Genomic DNA, 23,109 nt, shown 5'->3' on the forward strand with positions numbered 1-23,109 from the left:
TTGTATCTGCCCGATGCGAGTTTTTACCTTTCTCTACCTCATCCCGTGTCTGTTGGTTATTCATGCTTGTGTAGGGCGTCATTCCCATGGAGAAGGTCTCCCACAGTAGAACCCCAAAGCTCCACACATCGCTCTGGGTAGTATAACGACCTGAGAAGGACAGCAGGTGGCAGCATTGGCAAAGGCACACGGTTGTCTCGGACAGAATCAAGCAGGAGAAACGTGGCCCACCATAGTACAAGGCTTCTGGAGCTGTCCATTTGACAGGGATCTGCTTCAGACCACCCTCTGCAGAGTAGACACCGTCGTCCCGCTCTCGAGACATCCCAAAGTCACTGATCTTCACCAGGTTGTCTTCTGCAACCAGACAGTTCCTCGCTGCAAGGTCCCTTAAAAAGTAGAGAAGAGGATGAGAAAGGCAGGGAAAGAAAAGCAGAAACATGACACTCTGCATGACAAGAAAACTGCAGGGAAACAAACAGTAAAAATGAGAAGAAATAACAAGTGTCCCTTCAGTGTTTCTGGTGTTTCAGTCCAATTTGAAATGCAGTGCAGTTCCAGGCAGAAGGCTGCTCTGATCCATCCCCGCTGGGTGAAGCGTGTGGTGAGAGGGATATCACAATCTCCTCCTCATCCTCCTCCAGATCTCCCACAGTCTTCTCTGATGCCTCATCCAAAGCTCATGTTCTCAAACCCACTCAAACACAACAACACTTATTTTTTAGCTTCATCCACAGAATTGTCACCCAAAAAAAAAAAACTGACGTGTTTTTGTTTCCATGCTTTTGCAAAACTTCTGTCCAGACTAAAAACATGAAAAATACAAACCACATTTTTGATCTTTAGACACACATCCACACAGACCAGCCCTCAGAAATGTAGGTCGGTTTTAATTCATTGTAGAGAAGCTCGTTAGCCTGTTTGGATTGCATTGAAATAAAACTCATCACCTTCATTTCTATATCTCTGCTGTTATCATAGTTGCATGAATGCTAATTTTAATCCACTGTCAGTTCTAAATTGGTGGCTTTACTGGACACTAAAAAAACTTTTCTGGCATAAAAATACGATCTGCTTAAATGTTTTTACTGTAAACAGCAGGAGCTGTGAGTTCAGCTCATCTCCACCTACAGATGGAGAATTATCTCAGAGTGTAATGAGATCGACTTGCTTCAGGAGGTTTTGCTCAATAACAATAACAGTTTAATAATAATATATAAGTTGGGGTTTGCAGAATTATTTACTGCTTTTTGCTGCAAACTTTCAGTTTTTTCCAGATGCCTGTTTTGTATTTAAACCTTAGCAGCTGTAGACTTCCTCATTTTACAGTTTTTTTCTCTATTTTTCTTTTGGAACGATTGGCTAAACTTGTGTTTCACATTAATTCGTAATGCAGTGCTGAATTTACGTTTATGTTCTAATGCGATGAAGAAAATGCTGTTCTTCCTATTCCTGTTTCTCGGCCACTTCTTCAAAAACAACATATGAGGAGAAGTGCTGTGGGGAAGTTTCCATTTCTGATTCTTTAGTTGATCTAACATCATAAATTTATTGTTAAAGTCACTGAGTAATCTATTATTATGGGGTATGTGATTTAACGGAGGAGGTGTTATAAAACCTGTTGCTTGTAATCAACAGTCAGGTCACTGTCCCTTCATGGTATTAGCTCACAGGTAATAAATTAACACACGATGGAAAATAATTGAAAATTACTTCAGTAAACATGAATTAATAATCCAATCACATAAATTAGTTTCAGGTCAAAATATTTAGCATGAAAGTTTTAATATTTATTATTAATTAAACTCATGAAATGTCTGCATTTAATAAGCATAAATTCACAGAAAGTCTGTTGTAAGTTGTATTTATGAGGTGTCTGAAGATTTTTGGTTTTGAGGAATTAGGATTAGGAGTAGATTAGAGGATTAATTATGATCAGCTAATGGCTAATGCTAATTGCTAATGGTTAATGCTAATTTTTTAAACCAGCTAGCCACAGCATGGCTGGTTTCAAAGTGGATTTTCTAATTTTCTAATTAAAGCTTCTACTTTGAATCTGCAAACAAACTTTGACCCCCTACCCCCACCCCCACCCCCCATCCCCCAGGTATCTTCACTGGTTACACGTCCACCGAAAGTAGAAACCCACATTGCCAGGGGAAACAAGAAAGCACTAAACACCAGTCACCATTTTCTACACCCAGGTGTATTTTGTGAATGGTGTTTTTCTTTTTGGGACTCTCATAGTTTGTCCTAAAGTTGAAGCGGTAGCAGCTGGCTGTTTCACCTTCTCTGATGTTATTGAGTGGAGAACTTCTCACACCAGTGGTGTTCTGTTGCTAAATACGCGAGTGCATAATGAGTGGAGGACCCAGGGAAGTGCGGCGGTTCGGCGAGACTGACAACTGAATGGTCCAATAGTTGCTGTTGGTTCAAAACGTGTTATTGGTGGAGGTTTTTAGACAAATGCAACAGAACCACTTTGTTTTTTTTTTAATATCCAAAATACATTGTAGCTATACTATGTTAGAATGTTGTTAAGAGGCATGAAAAAACGTTTTAAGCTAATTTGTTTTCCAAATTTGCTAAAGCAGCTTTAAACTGAATCCAAATTGATGTGGTTGTTTTTGTTTTGTTTTAAGGGAATTTGACTGTTAATTTTGGCTTCAAATAGCCACAAATTTCTGTAAAAACAGTAAAGTAGCAAAGTTTATTCACAGACACTAAGACGTGTAATACTTTTTCCATTTGAAACATGATCTATCACTCTGAGTTGTACGGTAACGTAGAGCTGCCGCCCATGCAAATATAAATTAGAGCGATAACACGTTATAATGTGACAATTTCATTGTTCTAATATAATTTTCACATTCTTACAGAATATAATTATCTTACAATTTACATAACTAATTACCACATTTGTACTATATTTTTATATTATTTGTACATAATGATATTATACAAAGTGATACATAGCAAAGTCTTATTAGAACATGATTTTGTTGAAACATAAAAGTTATGTTACTAGAGTAATAAAAGTTATCAAGGTATAACGTACTATCCCTAAATTTTTATTTTGCATGGGTGGGAGCTTTATGTTTCCACAGAGTTGCATATGCATGCTGTTGTTAGCCAACCAGAGGCAAGATGTTTGCATACCATGAATATTAATAAGTAAGTCTACAAATCCTAACTTCTACTTTCTGAAACAGGAGCATCTTAGCCTTTTATCCACAGAAAAATACAAATAATAAAAATCAAGTGAATGAGAGCATTAATAGACCAAGGGGGCTTGATAATTCAAAGCTCTACAAGTCAAAAAATAATTTAATAAATCATTGATGCAAAAACTACGATGTTTCACTAACTAGCTGTTAGCTCATCAATCAGAGGTAGTTCAAAAATATTGGTTTTACATAAACTTTTCACAGAAATCCTCTTTAAAAGATCTTAGGTCCTTCCAAAACAATATATTATAGCCTCGTTTTTTTCATTTGAGAAAATCATATTCAAAAGAGTCAGGATGAACAGAGATCCCCTTCTCCCATTAGAAGCTGCTGGATTTTAAATATTTCTTTGAAAACGAGAAGGAACTTTTCCAGGAAACACAGAATGAAGGAGAAAGTGGTTGTTCACACAGCATTAGCTCACTGAGTCTGACTCTGATCAGACAGAATCGTTCACCCTGCAGAAAATGAGCTCCTTCACATGTAATCTAACAGCCTCATCAACTATCCAGAGACGGCTCCAGAAACCAAATTCGAGTGGTCATTTCTAGAACAAAAACATACTGGCTATGACTGGGTAGAGGGGTCAAAGTTCAACCTCTTTGGTTCAAACAGATCCGTTCTTAACAGTTGTCAGATGAAAGTGTGATTCATCCACGTGTAGCTGTGAATCACGCGGCGGGGTCAGTGATAGTTGACAGTGCTTTGCTGCAGGCAAATGTATTGATCTTCATAAAAATCAATGGCACGCTCAACAAACATGGATATCGCTCTGCTCTGCAGTACCAAGCTACACATTCAGGAACTTTCTCAGGCAGCAAGTCTGCAAACCACAGCTGCACAGTTGGGCTGCGCTCAGAAGAAAGAGAAAGATTGACTTCAGAATCCATAATGAGATCACAACAAGCCATCCAGACATACTCACTTTCTCACTGTTGTAAAGAAACAACTCATTTGAAACGCAGAAAATCTGTAGCACAAACTTTTAGTTTGGAAGCCTACATTCAACCAACCTGTGGATACACTTCTTGCTTTCCAGGTACTCCATGCCTGCTGCTACATTTACGGTCATCTTAACCAACGTCTTTGGGGTCAGACTGTGACCCTCGAGACGCAAGAAGGAGAGAAAATCCCCACCTTTAATGAGTTTCAGAAACAAAATGAATCAAATGCATTAAACTACTGGTTGTTATGAATCAGCAATGCAGATGAAAGACGGCGTTACCTGCAACGAGCTCCATGATGATGTAGATGGGCTGTTTTTGCGTGCACACTCCTATCAGTTTCACGATGTTGGGATGGTCGTACTGCTTCAAAATTCTGCCCAGCACAGAAAGGGGTTACACTACTCTGTGTGTGTGTGTGTGTGTGTGTGTGTGTGTGTGTGTGTGTGTGTGTGTGTGTGCGTGCGTGCGTGCGTGCGTGCGTGCGTGTGTGTGTGTGTGTGTGTGTGTGTGTGTGTGTGTGTGTACTGACCTGGCTTCCATCAGGAACTTACTCTTGTGCTCTGGAGCCAGATTCTCTTTGCAGGATTTTACCGCTACAAGAGTGTTATCCGCCTGTAGTCGACCTCTGTACACCTCTCCAAAGTTCCCCTGCAGAATCAACACCATCAATATTTTATAACTATGTGGTTTCAACTTTTTTCATTTGGGACTCTTGCTTTTGCTTAAGTTGTTTAGTATTTGTTTTTATTTCTGATGATTCGTGTTTTATTCCTTGGCATCATTTTCTGCTTCATTCCATTGGTCTTAATTTTTTTTCTCACAATTTCTCAGACGTTTGCCTCTTTTCACCACGAGTTAATCCTGGTTTTCAGTTCTTTGTCTGATCCTGGTCCAGTTTCTGGTTTCACTTTGGATTCCTTGCCAGTGGAACACTTCTTGTTTCAAATAAGGCTGATGATTTTTAATTTATCCTGGATCTCATCAACGCAACTTAACGATGTTATTTAAGCACAACCTAATTACTTCTAACTGGTTTCATGATCTTCATACTGATTTTTTGTTGTTGTTTCAGTTTGATGCTTTCACGTGAACTGGTAAGATAAATGACTCATTCAGACATGTTCTTTAACTGAAAATAGCAAAAACGCACCAGAAAAAGCACATTCTGAACACACTTTTAGGGGAAAGGAAGTTCTTCTGACAGTAATTGCAGCAACACGTTTACAATGTTGCATCACTTTTTCACCAACACTTTTGATTTAGCTATGTGAGGAAACTGAATTCTACTATTTTGTGGCTCTTGGTTGAATTTTTCATCATGTAATGCTCCAAATATTTTCTGTGTGTAACATGTTTGGACCGTTGGCTCTTTAGCCCAGAGGAAACAGCTTTCCCAAATATCCAAAAAGAAACTTTAAACTTAAGTCCACCTTAAATAAGATCAGGAGAAAGCTTGTGCTTCTGGTTCTTTTGATCCTCTGCTGAAAGGACTTTATTTTTATTCATCCCTCATGACATTGTCTTAGTTCCAAGCGTCTATGAATAATAATATATTAATCAAGACAAGATAAAAAGTTATTTTGTTTATTGCAATAAAAAGAAAACAAAAGTTACTCCTAAATTGTGAAACTGCTTGCAGGTAGAGACTTTCACACACCAGTGAGAGAATCGTTTTTACACCCTGTAGTTTTACTGGCATGCTCCAAATAAACATAATGAAATCATTCACGCTTTAATGGGTGATTTTAAAAGTCCAGAAGAAATGATCAAGAACTTTTTGTAATACTTAAAAAACTAAGATCAAAACAGAATTATTGCTTTAAGAGATAATTAAGAAACATGAGGATGATTTTGTCAGGTGCTTGGAGGGAGATCCACTTTACACATGGTCTAAACCTCGTAACACTAAAATATGACTGAAGATTTAAAATCTCCCAGTTCTTGAGTCTTAATGATAAAATAATACCAATAACTTACATCATCTTTTTGACAATTCATAAATATCGAACATACTCACCCGTCCAATCAGGGGTCCCAAGATGATGTCATCATGTTCAAGCACCCACTTATCCTAAGGATAGGAATAAAACACACACACACACACACACACACACACACACACACACACACACACACACACACACACAAAAATCAGACCTGTTTTAATCTTCTTTTGTGTGTGTGTGTGTGTATGTGTGTGTTTGTGTGTGTTTGTGTGTGTGTGTGTGTGTGTGTGTGTGTGTGTGTGTGTGTGTGTGTGTGTGTGTGTGTGTGTGTGTGTGTGTGTGTGTGTGTGTGTGTGTGTGTGTGTGTGTGTGTGTGTGTGTACGTGTATTTATGCATTACCTTCAGCACTGGTTTCTTCAACAAAACATCTGACCTCTTGGTGATCGGTTGCCGTGACGACTGAAGATGATGGATCAGCTTAGGGATGCTGTTGAAGCCTTCTCCATCCAGACGGTACAAATTCTACTGACGGACAAGAAAAGCATTTACAGAGCTGAGCCGGTGTGTCGACAGGGGGAAAAAAAATGAAAACTTACTGACTTCTTGAGAAAGACTGGTCTCTGGTTTTTTTTCTTTTTTTTTTGGGGGGGGGGGGGGGTGTTACATTTTTAATTGTGTTTTTGTATCAGATCAGTGTAAAATATTAATCTCGTTTTGAGAATTTATAAATGTAGGCTTCTATAACCTTTTTATGCAAACAACACTGAAATAATTATGTTTTAACTGTTTTAATCTTGCATGAATCATTACAAATATGTTAGAAAATGATGAAAGACAGTGAAACGCACGTTGAGCCCTCAGAAAGGTTCAGTTCAGTGCAGCAGATTTACTTACATCCGTGTTCTGAATGAGAAAATGCCTGGAGGATCCATCCCATTGCACAGAGAGCACATAACCCTGTTTTTCTTGACTCTTCCTCACTAAAAAGTCTCCGCTGTTTTCTAAAAGCTGCTGGACTTCCAGTCTGGGAATGGCTCCATGGTACCAGTCCTGCTGTTCCACAGTACGGTCCACCTCCAGCACAGGGGATGAGCCCGGGATGACCTGGAGGCAGAAGAGGAAAATCATGTCTTTATTACAGCCGACATGAAAAACAACACAAAAACAGATGGGTTTTTGAGAGATTCGACGGAGATTATTTGGAGACATATCAAAAGAAAACTGCAAAACTTGAAAGTCAAACCACTTTCATGTCTCCAGGGCAGCAAAGTGATGCAAGTCAGAGAGGAAGAAGCAGCTCACAAAAACTGCACTTTTCATTTCAGGTGCAGCGCATCAGACACTTTCCCTGGATAACAATTTAGAGCGTGCACATACACACACACACACACACACACACACACACACACACACACACACACACACACACACACATTCGTTTTAATCATTCAAAACTTACAGAAGGACTTTTCCTGTTGAGACTCTGGGTCACTTTTCCTGTTTGTCAGCATTTTAAATATAAACCAGCTCCCTGAGAGGTAAACTTGAATTTGGGTCAGGCAGAAAGTTTTAAAAGTCATTTAACCTCAAAATGTCCCAACATGCTGTCAGAGTGTGAAACCTGGGAGAGGCCCCTGAAACTCTGCAGCTTTTTTCTGCAGCATGATTTATTGTTTGGGGTGCGGGGAGACGATCCGGAGGCAGGTGCTGCAGAGGATCTACGCTGAGGGGAGGACCTTAGATAAGGGGAGGACATTTCCTTCAGCAGGAACAAGTGTCCTTCAGTCCCAAAACATCAAGCAGAAGAGTTTGTTTACATGGATAAATAATTCTTTACAACAACCAGAATCATTTGGACTTCCATTTAACTTCTTATGAAAAGCTGCCTGCTTGTCTGGATGTAACAAAAAACAGATAATTTGCTCAGGAAAAGCTCAGTTATGTTGAGCCCTCTGAATCATAAAGCTGATGAAATCATGTCACACCTTAATAATCGGAAGTAAACAATTGCTTTTTAGAATTTTTGCCTCTTTGGGATAGAAAGATTTTCAATAAGATTGAGGAGCTTATTTGTTGTAGCTTAGTTTGGATTATTTATCAACACACACACACACACACACACACACACACACACACACACACACACACACACACACACACACACACACGTGTGTATATAAATAAATAACCAACCTCCAGCTTGGGCTTAAACAAGCTGCTCAGATTGTTCAGGATACCTTCCACGAGGAGCTTTCCTGATGTTTGATTGCTCTCCTAAAACAAAGCAGTGACAGCTAATAACATTCTGTGACTTTTAACGCATACACAGACCATATTGACGAAGAAAGCATACATTGCTTGTACTGGATATGTTGGAACCAGAGTCTGTATCCAGGATCAGAGCCACAGGAGGTTCTCTGGATCCCAGCTGGTCCAGTTTCTCCTTCAGAAGAATTCTCTGAACCTCCAGTTTGGCCTTAATGCCCTGAGACAGAGCCACCTGCTGCCTGCTCTCCTCCATCACGTGCCTTTTACTGAACTGGTAAACCCTGGTGGAATAACAGAAGAGAAACATCAGTAAACTTCTCCTCCTTTTCCATGAATCTTATGTTTCAGCAGCCTGGTTTAGAAATCTTTAGATCGTAACTAATCACACTTTTTTGTTATTTCACAAACTGCATATTTTGGATGTGTTCTTCCACGCCCAACTTCGAATAAGATAGCTTGTATGTTTTGAACAAATGACTTGTTTCATAACATCCAGTAAATTATTATTTTACTGGATTACACAAAAGGTTTGGGTTCACAACCCAGCCTGGGGTCTTTTTGCAAAGAGTTTGGATGTTCTCCCTGTGCATGTGTGGGTTCTCTCCGGGTGCATCCTCCCTCAGTCCAAAAATATGACCGTCTGTAGGGTTGATTGGTCTCTCTAAAATTGTCCTCAGGTGTGAGTGTGTGTGCTTGGTTGTTTGTCCTGTGTGTCTCTGTGTTGCCCTGTGATGGACTAGAAACCTGTCCAGGGTGTACCCCGCCTGTTTGACCAGAGACCGCTGGAGATGGACACTAGCTCCCTGCAGCACTGCATGGATGAGCGGGTAAGGATGGATGGAAATACATTTAGACCAAGTTAACTACACAAATTAAATTAAAATTTAAGGATCTCAGAGCCCTGCTGGGCATATATACTGGAAGGAGATCTGACCTGTATTTCGGCCCTATGCCATTGAGTCATTTATAAACTAGTAGAAGCACTTTAAAGCAATGCTGTAGTTTACTGGTAACCAGTGTACTGATTTACAAACAAGAGTGATGTGCTCAGGTCTCTAGGTACAGAGGTATTTGAAGAAATGATTTACTGAACTTTAGATTAAATTTCCTTTTGATCTGTTTGCCTAAATATACTTTAATATTCTTTAAATCCAGCAAATTAAAACCCCACTTTCAGCTGATAAAAGTGTTTCTGTCCAATAGTTGATTATCTCCTCCCGTCATTTTAACAGCGGACATCCAGTAAGAGAATTGGTACTTTAGAAACCAGAGTATCTGTTCATACTGTCAATGTTGTTGCCCCAGAGCTTGAAGGAAAAGATTTAAATAATGTCAGTGAGACCATCAGGTCAGTTAATGAGCTTAGGTTGAAAGCGATGGTGTGAGGTGCTGGGATTGGCAGCGAGAGTAATGAGAAAAGTCCCAGTAGGAGGAGAATGTATCGCATGCAGTGCAGGGATGGTCTGGACATGTGAGGAGACACGATAAATAAAATGAAGCTGTCAGATTTGTAGACGGGGCGGCAGAGAAAGATGCGGAGGAGATCTGATTTAATAATCTCTGACAGGAGCAGCTAGAGGAGGAGGAAGATGCCAGAAAACATTTATATTTGATTTAGTGACTCTGTGGTCATTTGATTTGAAATAATTTAATAAATTAACTGAGAAGATATTAATCAGCAGCAGTTTGGATGATAATGACCCTAATTTAAAACAAATTTGTAGTATCTCTGTTTCTAATGCGATTATTTGATGGATTTTGATAAAACAGTTTTTTTTAAGCACTCGCCATTCAAAAATGTTTATATTAATGTTTTTTCTTAGGTTAAAGGGTGTGTATTTATTATACTGAGCCATATATTCGTGGAAACCATTCTTACATGAGTGATGGATGCACAGAAACAGGAGGTCACCACAAGTCTGACTTGGACAGCTTTTCCTGCTGCTTTACAAAGTGTGTTGTTAAAAAAACACTAAAGGACAAGCTGCCCTCCAACACCTCCTTATGTGCTCCCCAGCTGCTCTCAGTGATGGTCAACATTTTACAAATAAACACGCTTCTGCCTCATCTTTCTCTGCAGCTTGTTAATGATTCAATCACTCCCACAGGAACACAGAATTCCTAAACCTTCCGTCTCACCGAGCTGGAAAACCGAGAGGACCAATGTCCATAACACGCTGTTGTGGAATAATTAATAGTCTCCTGAGATCAGATGGCCCACAGAGGCTGAATGGATACAAAAAATGTTGTTTGCTTTCAGTTTATTTTATTTTTAACAGTAAAGTGTGAACTTCTGGTGGGTGTTGACCTCTCACCTCTTGCCTTTTCTCACACCTTCATGCTCTTCATCCAGCTCAAGCTCTAGCTGATCCACGAAGGTCTGCTGAGAACCCAGAGTCCTTGCCAGCACCAGCAGTTCCTCCTCTGTTGCTGTCAATCTGAAAAAAGAGCAAATTTGGGAAAACCACGTTTTAGAAGAAGTGAACAAAGCCTACAAATAGATGAGGAAGCTGTTCAGTCAGTGATCTGATTGAGAGATTGTTGTCAGTGTTCTCACTTGTGTTGTAATGTTTCAACTGTGAGGTCATTCAGTTCAAGCTCTTTGGGCTTCAGCTTGTCTGTGTCCTCCAGAAGGCTGCAGTCAAAATCTGCACAAGCTGGAGTTTCCAGCACAGACCTGCAGACACAAACACACACAGTGTTCCCACGGCAAAGGGGTCGTGACTGCAGAGGTGCAATGGGGGAAAGGGTTGTCTCCACACTACCTGTTCTGGTGGATGAAGCTCTCATACTCGCTGTGAGGATCGATGGCTGTCAGAGCAAAAGACATCTCCTTGTGGATCTTCCCCACTTCATGATGGAGGAGGTTGGAGATGTCAAAGTACTCCTGCAGGATCTCCTTTCTGTAACAGAAGGCAAGTGGCAAATGAAAATTAGAAAGATAAATGAGGTCAGCTTTTGAGCTGATTTCAGACTTAATCAAACCTTTAAGACAATAGATGATGCATCTTTTATCTTCATGATGGATTAGTGAGCGTCAGCCCGATTGCGTTACCCCTACGGCACACGCTAAAAGACAAACCCAGCCTTCCAGTGATGATGGAGTCAGTGTTCACACACTTCTCACTCCTCTGAAGGGCAGAGACACACTTTTGGGAATGCTATCACAGCTCAGCAATCCTAAAGAAACTAACTGACAGCATCACCCTGCAGCTGCCTGCTGAACTCCTCACAAACAACCTTTAATCAGTCGGAGTCGGAAACCAGACCTCAAGCATGAAAATCATCGCTGGATGCCCTGGAAGCTGTGTGAACAGTCCACTGCTCTGCAGCCTTTTCCCACCATGACTTAGCAGCGGTAGCTCAGGAAGTGGAGCGGATTGTCCAGAAATCAGAAGGCTGCTGATTTGATCCCGGCTCCCAGCAAAAAATGCTGCTGTTGCTGAGTCCTTAGGCAAGACACTTAACCCACATTTCCTGGCGGTGGTGGTCGGAGAGATCAGTGGAGCCTGTACTTAGAAGCCTCACCTCTGTCAGCGCGTCCCAGGGCAGCTGTGGCTACATTGTAGATCATCATCACCAGTGTGTGAATGTGTGCGTGTATGGATAAATGATAGGCTGTAGTGTAAAGTGCCACGGAGTCCTTTGACTCTGATAGGTGCGATGCAAGGTCATTAATCACTATGTGGCCTGGTATTACAGGACAGAAGAGGCAAAACTGAGGAGGAAGAAGAGGTGGTGAACGCCTTATTAAATAGGAGATCAAGGAGGATCTTAGCAGGTCGTAAGGAGAAGACTATACTTTCTGAGAACGTTAAACTTTTACTGGGGGATCATGGAGAGACTGATCACCGACTCTGTGTGGTATGGAAACTGCCACGCAGGAGAGACAGAGGAAAGTGTTTTTAAATGTAATGGGCGTTACCTTCTCCTTTCTCCAATCAGCATTCTCTGATATTTACCAACGCCTCAAGCATTAATCCTTCTTACTTTCTCCTTGTCGTACTTTGAGAGTTGTTTTGTTTTTCATGTGAACGGAAGCAAAGAAAGCTGAGGTGTGTGAGCACAGGAAGAAGCCGTTCACCTCACATTTTTGTCTAAAGCACCAGTGTCACCAGTGGGTTGAATCTGGATCTGCATCAAACATCTAACTTTTTCACATCTAAAGTACCACTGGACTCTTTGGATCGAACCACGTTCAAAGCCTTCTTTGATGTACATCTCAGCCCTACAGGAATCGCTGATTCTGTGACTTTTCTAAAGATGGTTAAATAGTTTTCAAAGGCATCAGTTTTTCCAATATTCACTAAAGCCTCACAGAAGTGACTGTGTGGATTTCTGCCTTTTGAAAAGTTTTCGTCTGTCAGAGTAATTTGAAATCAGAATCTGTCGTACAGGAGCCGTGGTCCAAAATGTGCAACACTTTGATCCTGCAGAACCAGAAGTTCTCCTTTTCTTAATTTAACTCATCTGAGTCCAGCTCCTTTGTGAGCAAAACACAAAAAGAGAGCCAGAGAGAGAAAAGATCAGAGTCAAGGTGGCGAGTTTTCAACAAGTCTAACTCCTTTACTCCAAAGTTTCAACTTTAGACATTGTAGAACATTGTGTCATTTGTTAAAATAATTGTAAAAGTTGTCTCAGAGTTTCTCAATCTGCTTATTTTTCTTAAACTAACACTTTCAGACCTACAAATGTTTGAGTTTCTAATTAGACATCAAATAATTCCTTTGTTTGTTGTTTCAGTTTATTGTTCTCTTTGGGTTTTAATCCTAAATGCAGAAAACAACAGGGAAACATTAATGTGGTCATTATTGTCAGGTTAGGGTTCTGTTGCTTGTTTACACAAATGCCTAATCAGCCAATCACGTGGCATCATTTGGGCATCTAGTCGTGGTGATGGCGACCTGCAGATGTTGGGCATCAGAATGGAGAAGAATAAGGATTTAAATGATAGTTGACGTGGCACAGCTGTTGGCACCAGGTGGGTTGCTCTGTGTATTTTAGAAAGTTCTGATTTACTGGGATTTGCATCTCTAGGGTTTACAGGGAATAGTAAAAAAAATAGTTCTAATATCCAGTGAGCATCAGTTGTGTAGGTGGAAATGCAGAAATGCATTATTGAGATTGGAGCCGAATGTGTAGACCAGTTTAATATAGACAAGCTACAGCAGCTCCGATACTGACTGTTTCTAATGGAGGTCTGCAGAACAGCCTCTCTAAACTACATCAGCTGCTCCAGATGGACTCCAGCAGCAAAAGACCACACTGTGTCCTTCCTGTCAGCTAAAAACTGGAAACTGAGACTACAACAGACACAGGGCCACCTGAATTGAATATAAGGGACTGGAAAAACCTTTTCTGGCCAGATAAGTGTGGACTGCTTTCAGCTGTGGAGTCAGAATTTGGGTATCATAAACATTAAGACATGGATCTACCCTGCCTTGTCTTAGTGCTTCAGGCTTCTGGTGGAGATGGTCCAACTGTGGAGGAGATCTTCTGGTCCCACTTTGGAGCCCTTAGAGCCTGAGTCTAGTTTAAAAACCACATCTTGCCTGCGTATTGTTGCTGGCCATGTCCATCCCTGTATCTCCACCCTCTGATGGCTACTGGGGTGTGTCCAGGGGGTGGCCTGGGGTAGCAACTGCCAACCTTTGAACCTATTGGTCTCTCCAGGTGCCACATCACTGGATTCCATTTAAATAGACTTTTTCCACAAAAGCCTTGTTTTAAAAAAAAAAAAAAAAAAAGCATAACCATAGGTGCCACCAGTGCATGAATTAGTTGCCCACCTGGACCACCCCAATCTAAAAGGTCTGGACACGCCACTGATTTGCAGCAGGATAATGCACCACGTCACAATGCTCGACATTTCTGTCACGTGAAAATTTGTTCACTGGACTCTAACGGCCCTCCACAGTCACCTGACCTTATTTCTATCAAGAACCTTTAGGATGGGATGGAACAGAAGTTTTGGAGATTTGCATCAACTGTGCGATGATTTCATGCCAACCTGGGCCAAAGTGCTGAATTTATGAATCAGTGACTTAAGGCAGTTCTCAAGGCAAAGGGGGTTTGACTGAGTACTAGCAGCTAAGCAAATAGCTGAGTTGATTTTAGCATTTGGTGATGATTAAATATTTAGCAAACCTGAAAATAATAGTGGGCAAACATTCCTACTGTGCTGTGATTAAATAATGAAACCAAGAGCAGCTTTTCTCTGTGGGAGACTGAAAACAGATCTTCTGCTGTTTCCAAATGAAGTTCCCTTGACATTCATGCTCTTTCACACACTCAAACACACACACACACACACACACACACACACACACACACACACACACACACACATGCCCACACGCAAACATCCCTGCTGTACTGAGTGGGATCTTACAGGATGAGCACCATCTCCTGCTGCAGAGTCTGCAGTGTGCTGAGCAGCGCCGGCTGCATCTGGCTGTAGTGATGCTGATGGTAAACCTGAGCGGCTTGCACAGCCAGGACGTACTCGTTATGGAGCTCATGCAGCTTCTGCGTGGCCTTTACGTAGCGCTCTTTGTTCTTGTCTCGGTCTTTATCTGAACACAAAACATGCGCACAGATTCAAATAAAACAATCAGACCACATCGGGACTCAGTCTGAAACTGATTCTCTTAGGAGAAATAAAACACTTTTGAAGAGCGCACCTTTACTTGTTTCCTGGAACTTTCTCTTGGTCTGTGCTACGTCTTTCGCCACCTGCCTGTAGCTGCTCTTTAGCTTCTCCAGCTCTGTGCAGGTCACCTGAAGTAAGTGCAAAAAGACGGTTTTAAAACACATTTAAATGTAAATCACCCAACATTCAGTCTATTCTGAGTTCGAGTCACGTGAGCTGATTTTGTGCAGCTTGAATATAACCAGGAATCAAGAGGAAGGTGAATTCTTAGACTCATTTTGAGTGAGACGACAACGCAGACACAGTAAGTGGACTGCAGACCCCACTGAGTTTCTCTGCAGAGGAACATAAAACATGACAAACAGCAAAAGAGGAAATGGTTTGGCCTTTGTTGTGGGGCTGACGGTGGCATTTCAGTGCTGACTGATAGCATCTCTCGTGTTGTTCTTTTATTGTAATTGTGATTGAAAAGTAAGCAATCTACATATAACTGAACCACATTAGCCAGCCTTCAGCTGCACAGCAAACCAAGAACAAAGTGTCAAACAAGTTGCATCACAACATGGCTCATTTGCTTGATGTAACTGGATAATAAAGGAACTGTGTGGGTGACTGCCAGATTGCAATGAATTCAAAATGCACTGAACATTTCTAAATGGATGGTTTTTGAATCTTTAGGATTTTTTGTTTTTGACTAGCGGCTATTTATAAAGCTGCCACAGCAAATCCCATCTGATGTCACAGTCACATCAGCAAAACATCTAAAAAAAACCTCATTTTTCCATTTCATGCTTTTTAAGCATTTATACTGATTTACCAGTACAGTGTATTACCATAGATGTTTGGTGTGTTTATCTTGAAATTTAGTGTCGCCAGAGAATGGTTGTAGTAAGTAAATTTTATTTATATAGCACATGTCATCACAGATAGAGAATCACAGAGTGCTTCACACGGATCAAAATCATAAAGTCATAAAATCATAATAATCCTAAAACAGAAATCTATTGAAATCTGAAAAACAAAGTCATAAAATTATAAAAAATATCATACAACTGAAAGATGATTACAATTATTTTGTTAAAAATAAGAAAACTAAATATTTAGGTTAAAGTAGATTTAAATAAAAGGGTCTTCAGCTGTTTTTTGAAGTGTCCAGACTGTCAATACTACGTAAGAAGAAAGGAAGTTCATTCCAAAGTCGGTGTGCAACTATCTGGAAAAAGCGATCACCTGACTTTTATATCTGGTCTTTGGAACTTCTAGAACGTTCCGGTTTGAAGCCCTGAGGGCTTGGGTTGGAGCAGAAGGCTTTCAGTAATATAGGGTTGGGCTTGTAGGAGATCAGTTACCCAGATATTTATCGCAATTTTTAATGTGGAAACAGATTATCTCTGCACAGCGTGTCAAAAGACAGGGTTAGTGGAGGGTCTGTCAGTCTCTTTGAGCATCCTGGTTAGGTTGAGGTTTAGTATGATTTCCATAAATGCCATATTCTTCTGGATAATCTGGATGGATCCTGGCACATTACTTTTTTTGTTTTTGCGGTAAAACAAAAACATTCTTAAGTGAAATTTAGTCTGTTGCCATACTCCACAGAGTTACATAAGTAACCAGCCCAGTCTAGCAGTATTCTGTTAGCTTTAGCTTAGCATAAACAATGAATGGTAACAGCTAGCATTTCCATCATTAAAATTTAAAAAGACATCAACTTCCTTAAACACAAATGTGGTGGTTACTAGGGTTGTAGCAGTATAGCTTTCTGAAGGAGGATCATGGGAAGTGGCACCAAAATGACAGAGTATGACATGAATTAGGTCTCTTTTAGGGTCGCCACCTCTTGTCCTTGCACCCGACAGCAGAGCTTTGTCATAAGGTGGTCCCAAGTCTAAATCAGCTCCTGTAATTCCTTCATCTGACTTAATATTTTCCTTTAATGATTATTGAGATCACCAACAATAATTACGCGCACTTTTCAGTAATTTTCATCACGTTTCCACTCTAGCTGTTACCATTCACTGACATTGTTTATGCTTAGCTACAGCTAAGTCAGATAAGGTGAATGTCTGGGCTGGTTTCAAAATGCTTTTTCCCACTCATCTAGCTTTGGGGAAAATGGCAACAGATTCATTTAGGGGTGGAGTATCCCTTTACCCTTTATTTAATCAGGTGAGTCCATTGATAACTTTTTCTTATTTATAACAACGACCTGACAGCAGCAAGAGCAGAAAATACTAAACTAAACAAGATTAAAACACTCACAAAACAGTTACAAACACAAAGGCAATCCCCGCAATATGTTCTGAACAATCGAGTCAGTCTGAAGGCAGTCAGAAGCACGTGGATCGGGAGGGAGTGATTGTATCAAGTCATCAAAATAATTCAAAACTAAAACAAAAAAATAAGAATAGGAGACAAGTGTAAGAAAGCAGCCACTTAGCTACAGGTAACAACAGTCTGAAATCTGAGGAAGCATCACACTTAAATGTGAAGTGTTTAGTTTCAGCTGTAACTGTAGAGGAAGTGTTAGTGAGCTGTTGTGCACTAGGAGAACACAGAACTGAGGAAAGGTTTAAACCACTTCAGTGTGCTTCCAAAGCAGCCAGAAGTTATTTTAATCTTTTAAAGTTTTCCAGGTTTTTTTCAAGGTCTTTCAGAAATATTTAGAAATTATTTGAAATTTGCTTTAAAAAAATGAAATTACCTTTTCAGTTCCTGTACCTAGCCACTAGCCTGGCAAGCCAGACTAGTGAACTAGACCAAACTTTGCAAAGCAAGAATTTGGTCTAGTTCACTAGTCTACCTAGCCACGACAAGACAACGTGCAGTTAATGCTTCATAAAAAGAAATGAAGAAAACAGATAGAGAGACGAAAGCACCTGACCTAAAAACAATCTGTAGTAGACAAAATCTAAAGAACATGATCTGTTTCAGTTGGCCATCTACTTTTTATGCTCTCAGCTGATCAGTCTTTGAAAACTACTTGTTTAGGTGTTTTATTATTATTACTTTTATAGATTCAACTGAGACAATGGGACAAACTGTGTCTTTGTGCTGTTAAAATTGATCTAAAGTACTGATTTCTGTTTGCGAAGCTGAGTGTGGCAGCAGAACGCTGGCTCACCCCTTGAGTTTTGCCATAGAATGCCCGAAGAGCTATAAATCAAGATTGCATTAAATGATTACATTCCAGATTTTGCACATAAAAATCTCAGATTTTATTAGAAAAATCAAACGTGCTGAAATTAGGAGCAGGCTTAGCAAAGTGAACTAGACCAAAAACATTATAATTAAAGTTTAAAATAATACATTTAATTAGTCTTGCTTGCCAGGCTAAGCAGAATTAGTTTTAAACAGGAACTTAATTAGTGTTAGTGTGACTTTTAGGGAAAGCAAACACTTCCTTGTGTGTGTTTAAGTGTGAGTGCGTGCAGGCTTCTTCACACCTTGTTGAGTTCCTGCCTCAGAAGGTTCCAGTGCTCAGCGTACGTTTTGCGAAGCTGCTTCTTGTCTCTGATCAGCAGGGTTAGTTTGCTGATGGGGCCGTCCTGCAGCTCCTCAGAGCGCCTCTTCATGATCTGACTGAGAGCCTCCGTCTGTGAGACCAGCACTCCCCATGACTGACACACAAGGGCAAAGGTCACAAATGGAAATCACCATAAACACATGCATATAACGGCATATAAGTTTGTTCATTTCTTATAATAAAAACTGTAAATCTGAGGGGAGAAAAAAAGGATCAGGAGCTGATAAGAATCCATCTTTGGTGCCGTTCTTCTTGCATCCTACTTCTACATTCAGAAACCGAACACAATGCTATAAACACACTGTACTGTGTAACTACATCTACATCCTGGTGACTCACGTGTATTTTTTATACCTGTACATCAACATGATACATCTCATACGTGCTTGACATTTTGAATAATGCATGTAGATGTGCTGATCAGATATTCTGTGACTCTGAAAACCGCACAGATTAAAAATGTACACAGCCGTGCAGCTTCAGTAATGCTGTGCAGCCTGTTAGTGCTGTTATTTGGAACTGAGAACAAATTTAATGTTGAAACTATGAGATGATCTAGGGAGAAATAGGAACAACCAGATGGTGTATTTGCACTTTAAATAAACGTTTACTATTTTCTAGTTGGGATCATTTAGGCCTTTTGAATTTTTTCACTTTGTACAAAATGACCTCTTTTTCAGAGTGTCTGACCTGTTTGAGTCTTTTCTTTTATTCTGACTGACTCCATCTTTGCGTTGGATGAGTTTGGAGGCAGAGGGAGGCTCACCTTGTTGAGCTGACTGATGTAATCCAATCCCGAGCTGATCTGAGGTCGCTCCATCTTTTCAGCCATGGTGCTCATTTGGTGCAACTGTGCTGAGAAGTCTCGCTCACCCTTGGCCCGCTGACCCATCCACTTCTTTATGACCTCCATTAGATGAAGCTCTGAGTCCAGCAGCCGCAGCACCGCCGCGTGGGCCTGCGGACACCGAAGGTCCTCCCCGAAGCCCATCTCTGGATCGCTGCACACTCCTTCTGCCAGTGAGTTGTCAGCAGTGAACCCCGCTGTGTATTTCTCATGAGAGCAGCAGAGACAAGTGTGGAGAGCTGAAGCAGATGCTCCAATGACCAAGAGCATCTATCTCTCTGTGACCATAAAGAGTTTCACTTCCTTCAGAGCAAAAAGGCTGCAGCGGTTTGTGTGGGACAGCACTTCCTCTCGTCAGTTTGAATGTGGTTCTTCTTTCAATTTACAAACTTTAAACTGTAACTCCTCTGCATGTGTTGTCACCTGACTAAGCCTGTGTTATTACGGAAACACTAACCAGTCAAATGCAGACGCAACAAGATGACTGAGAGCTCAGTTTCTTATCTGCACGTTTTATTGTGACAACTGTTTTTTTTTCTTCAATCAAACAGATTTCACATGTGATCTGTTTGCGTGTGTCTGCATCTGCAAAGCTGAGAGCCAACTACTTCTTGAGCTCAATAGTTGTATTTTAAAACCCCTTCTGGAAGAACTGATAACTACCATATAAATCTACAGAGATGCATCATTTTAATACAAGATATTCTCATATAATGATTAATAAACCACTTTATTTGTGAAAAACAAAATAGATTTACCATGAATAGTTAACACATTCATACATTTTTGCATTTAATAATGAGGGTAAAAACATTGAGAAAGCCATTATTGATTATTGTAGTTTTTTTTTATTTGATATAACTTCATTTCATTCTCATGGTAAGCTAATAGAGATGTTTGAAAAGCTAATGGGAATCTAATTAGTTTCATTTTGACAGCTTCTAAAAGACCGAAATTGTGATTTTGAGGAAACTCCAGGAGGTTTGAAATGAAACTATCCCGAAGTGACATTTATAAAAAAAGATTTGGATTTAAATTGGTGTTTTGATGAGACAGACTGCAGCCCAGAGAGCAAATTATACAAAGATTTAAAAGTTGAATCAAACCTGACAAGGGCTGATGACAAAGCGATGAAATAACGGAGTCTGCTTTTACACTTTGATGTTTGTGTGAATTTTTGATCATGCCTTAAATCAACAACTTTTGTCTGGACGGAGAATAAATCAAGAAGAATTTAAAGTTTTTAGAAAATTAGAAGAAATTAGTTGAAAGTAAGAAACTCCTGTTTTAAAACTGGACCCATTAGGTCTGATCCTTCAGTCTAAGACTCTAAAATTACACATCTGATGCCATTTATGTGTTTAAATGACGCATGTGTTTTATTACAAATTTAAAGAGCCATCACACACACACACAGAGACTGGTGTGTGGTGAAACTTGTTTTCTGCATTTGATTCATCCCCTGGGGAAGCAGTGAGCTGCAGACACAACCACAATCAAACCCCTTAATGTGGAGGGTCAAGCAGGTATTGCCCCACTGTGGATTTGAACCCACAATCTCTCAATTAGCATACACTCATACCACTTGGCCACTGAGCTATAGCTCTGGTTGAGCACACATTGGTGTTATTTCTCAGTCATGGGACACAATCAACCTAAAAAGGTCTAAACTGGTGTTTTTTTTTGTTTGTTTTTTTTTACAGAGAAATTTCTAAATTAAGTCCTTAGGCTGAATCTGCAGTGAGGAATGTTCAGACCTACACAAAAGGAAGGCCCAAAACAGAAGAACCAACTCCTCTGATCAAGACTTGGTTAGATTCAACTCAAGGACAGAGGACACTCCTTTGGAGATGATAATGTGCTCATTTTGGCCCTGGTGAGAGAGAAGGGGGTGAAGGAAGCCAGCTAATGTTAAACATGGCAAAAAATCATCACTTACACTTGTGACTCTTTTTGTGTTTGGTGTAAACTCAGTGGTGCAATAACACCGACCACACACCAGCTGAGACAAAATACAGAAAAAAGAAGTTCAAATGCTCTCTGAAGAAAATACAAACAGCAAATATCAGCATTCAGCTTCTAAAACAAGAGTTTGATGTCTAAGAGGAACTGGATGTTTTGAGTTTATAAGGAAACAAACTCAATGATTAACTAGTTTAGTATGATTTTATGGTACAAACAATAAATCAAGTTGTAAACTGCCTGTTGTTTATAGCGCTTTCTTAGGGTTCTACAACCCCCCAAGGCGCTTCACAACACAATCACTCATTCACCCAAACATTCACATGCTGGTGGGGATGAGCTACCATGTAGCCACAACTGGCCTGGGGCACACTGACAGAGGCTGGGCCTGCCAGGCTCTGGCACCACCGGTCCCTCCAACCACCACCAGAAGGCAAGGCAGGTTAAGCGTCTTGCCCAAGGACACAACAGCAGCATTCTCTGGTCAGAGCCAGGATCGAACCTGCAACCTTCTGATTACTGGACGACCCGCTCCACCTCCTGAGCTACTGCTGTCTCTCAAACCAACCAAAACAAAAACTAACCTTCTCGTTTACTTCAGACATCAGTGACAAGCTCCCACTAATGCAGGCTCATAGATGCTGCTGGATAACGAGTAACCCTCCTACATTCCTCTACCTACACCAGTTCTCAAAAATTATCCCAAATTTATGTGATGCATCATCCAGCTGGATGTAGCCATGATCAGATCTGTCCACTCTGGTGATCCTGTTTGAATTGTAGCTTCGGTTTCCTGATAGCTGGCAGACACCCGGTGTGGTCTTCTGTAGCTGGAGTCCATCTGCTGCATGTACCTAATAAAGTGGCTGGTGTTTGCCCTTTATTTTTTACATCGTTTGTCTTTTTAGCTAAATAGAAAAAAAATCTATAATGTTCTATTTCTTAGTCACTGAAATGATTGTGTTTCTTGTTAAAGTATTTTGTATTTATTTGTGTACTTTTAGTGTGTACTTGTTTTATTAGTTTTTCTTATTAAACTTTTTTGATTTTCCTCCTTCTGCTTTAGTAATGCAAACTGCAGCTGAGGGACAAAATCTAATCCAATTACCCAGAGATCAATAAAAAAGCTCTAAAATGTTCAAACAAATGAAATTCTACTCTTCGCTTATTATGAGGGCAGCCCTTGTATTTACCTGACTTGTCTGCATTTATCTATAAAAACACTTCCAAAAGTGTCTCAGAATGAAACTCAATACATTTTCATAAACTGAAACAAATCTACTCAATGAAATAGTAAATGCATCCCTCATCAAATACAAATGTATAATAAACCTAAGAAAAACAAAAGAACACGGATTTAAATTTGCATAGATCTTTATTTTTAGTAGAATCTATAATTGACATCAATTAAATAAAGAGAAAACAAAAGAAAAAAGATCTTTAAATTACAAGTAAATTACACTGCACCATTCATATAGTACAAAAATAGGCCTTATTTTAGAGTTATGTCATTCTTATACATTAATCACAAACCTGTAAGATACTGTGTGCAGCCACAGGTCAGGAACCTCACGAGAGGTTGGGAGGAAGTCAGCGGCTCCACCGACCGCCCCTCCATCACAAAGTGTTTCATGTTTCGACTTTAACGCAGCGATGTGCAGACGCAGATCTGATTCAGCCCTTAAGGTAATGGTGATGGGATACATTCTACCTCCACACAGGACGTCCCCGCAGAT

General features: G+C 40.2%; 1 protein-coding gene across 1 annotated transcript in view; it reads right to left on the reverse strand.

Moving 5' to 3' along the window:
• The window catches only part of fes (FES proto-oncogene, tyrosine kinase), a 28,744-nt gene extending 8,964 nt beyond the window's left edge, over positions 1-19,780 (reverse strand). The window contains exons 1-17 of the mRNA XM_054732141.2: positions 19,331-19,780; positions 18,485-18,658; positions 15,073-15,169; positions 14,781-14,964; positions 11,155-11,292; positions 10,947-11,066; positions 10,705-10,827; positions 8,475-8,670; positions 8,315-8,395; positions 7,016-7,225; positions 6,521-6,643; positions 6,192-6,245; positions 4,704-4,822; positions 4,453-4,547; positions 4,241-4,364; positions 232-389; positions 28-150 (exon numbers count right to left, since the gene is read on the reverse strand). Of these exons, the coding sequence (XP_054588116.2) occupies positions 28-150; positions 232-389; positions 4,241-4,364; positions 4,453-4,547; positions 4,704-4,822; positions 6,192-6,245; positions 6,521-6,643; positions 7,016-7,225; positions 8,315-8,395; positions 8,475-8,670; positions 10,705-10,827; positions 10,947-11,066; positions 11,155-11,292; positions 14,781-14,964; positions 15,073-15,169; positions 18,485-18,658; positions 19,331-19,681 (2,470 nt within the window). The 5' untranslated portion in view covers positions 19,682-19,780. The remainder of the gene's footprint in view (positions 1-27; positions 151-231; positions 390-4,240; positions 4,365-4,452; positions 4,548-4,703; positions 4,823-6,191; positions 6,246-6,520; positions 6,644-7,015; positions 7,226-8,314; positions 8,396-8,474; positions 8,671-10,704; positions 10,828-10,946; positions 11,067-11,154; positions 11,293-14,780; positions 14,965-15,072; positions 15,170-18,484; positions 18,659-19,330) is intronic.
• Between the last annotated feature and the right edge of the window lie 3,329 nt (positions 19,781-23,109).

This window comes from Nothobranchius furzeri, chromosome 9 (assembly GCF_043380555.1).
Source record: "Nothobranchius furzeri strain GRZ-AD chromosome 9, NfurGRZ-RIMD1, whole genome shotgun sequence".
Classification (NCBI taxonomy): Eukaryota; Metazoa; Chordata; class Actinopteri; order Cyprinodontiformes; family Nothobranchiidae; genus Nothobranchius; species Nothobranchius furzeri.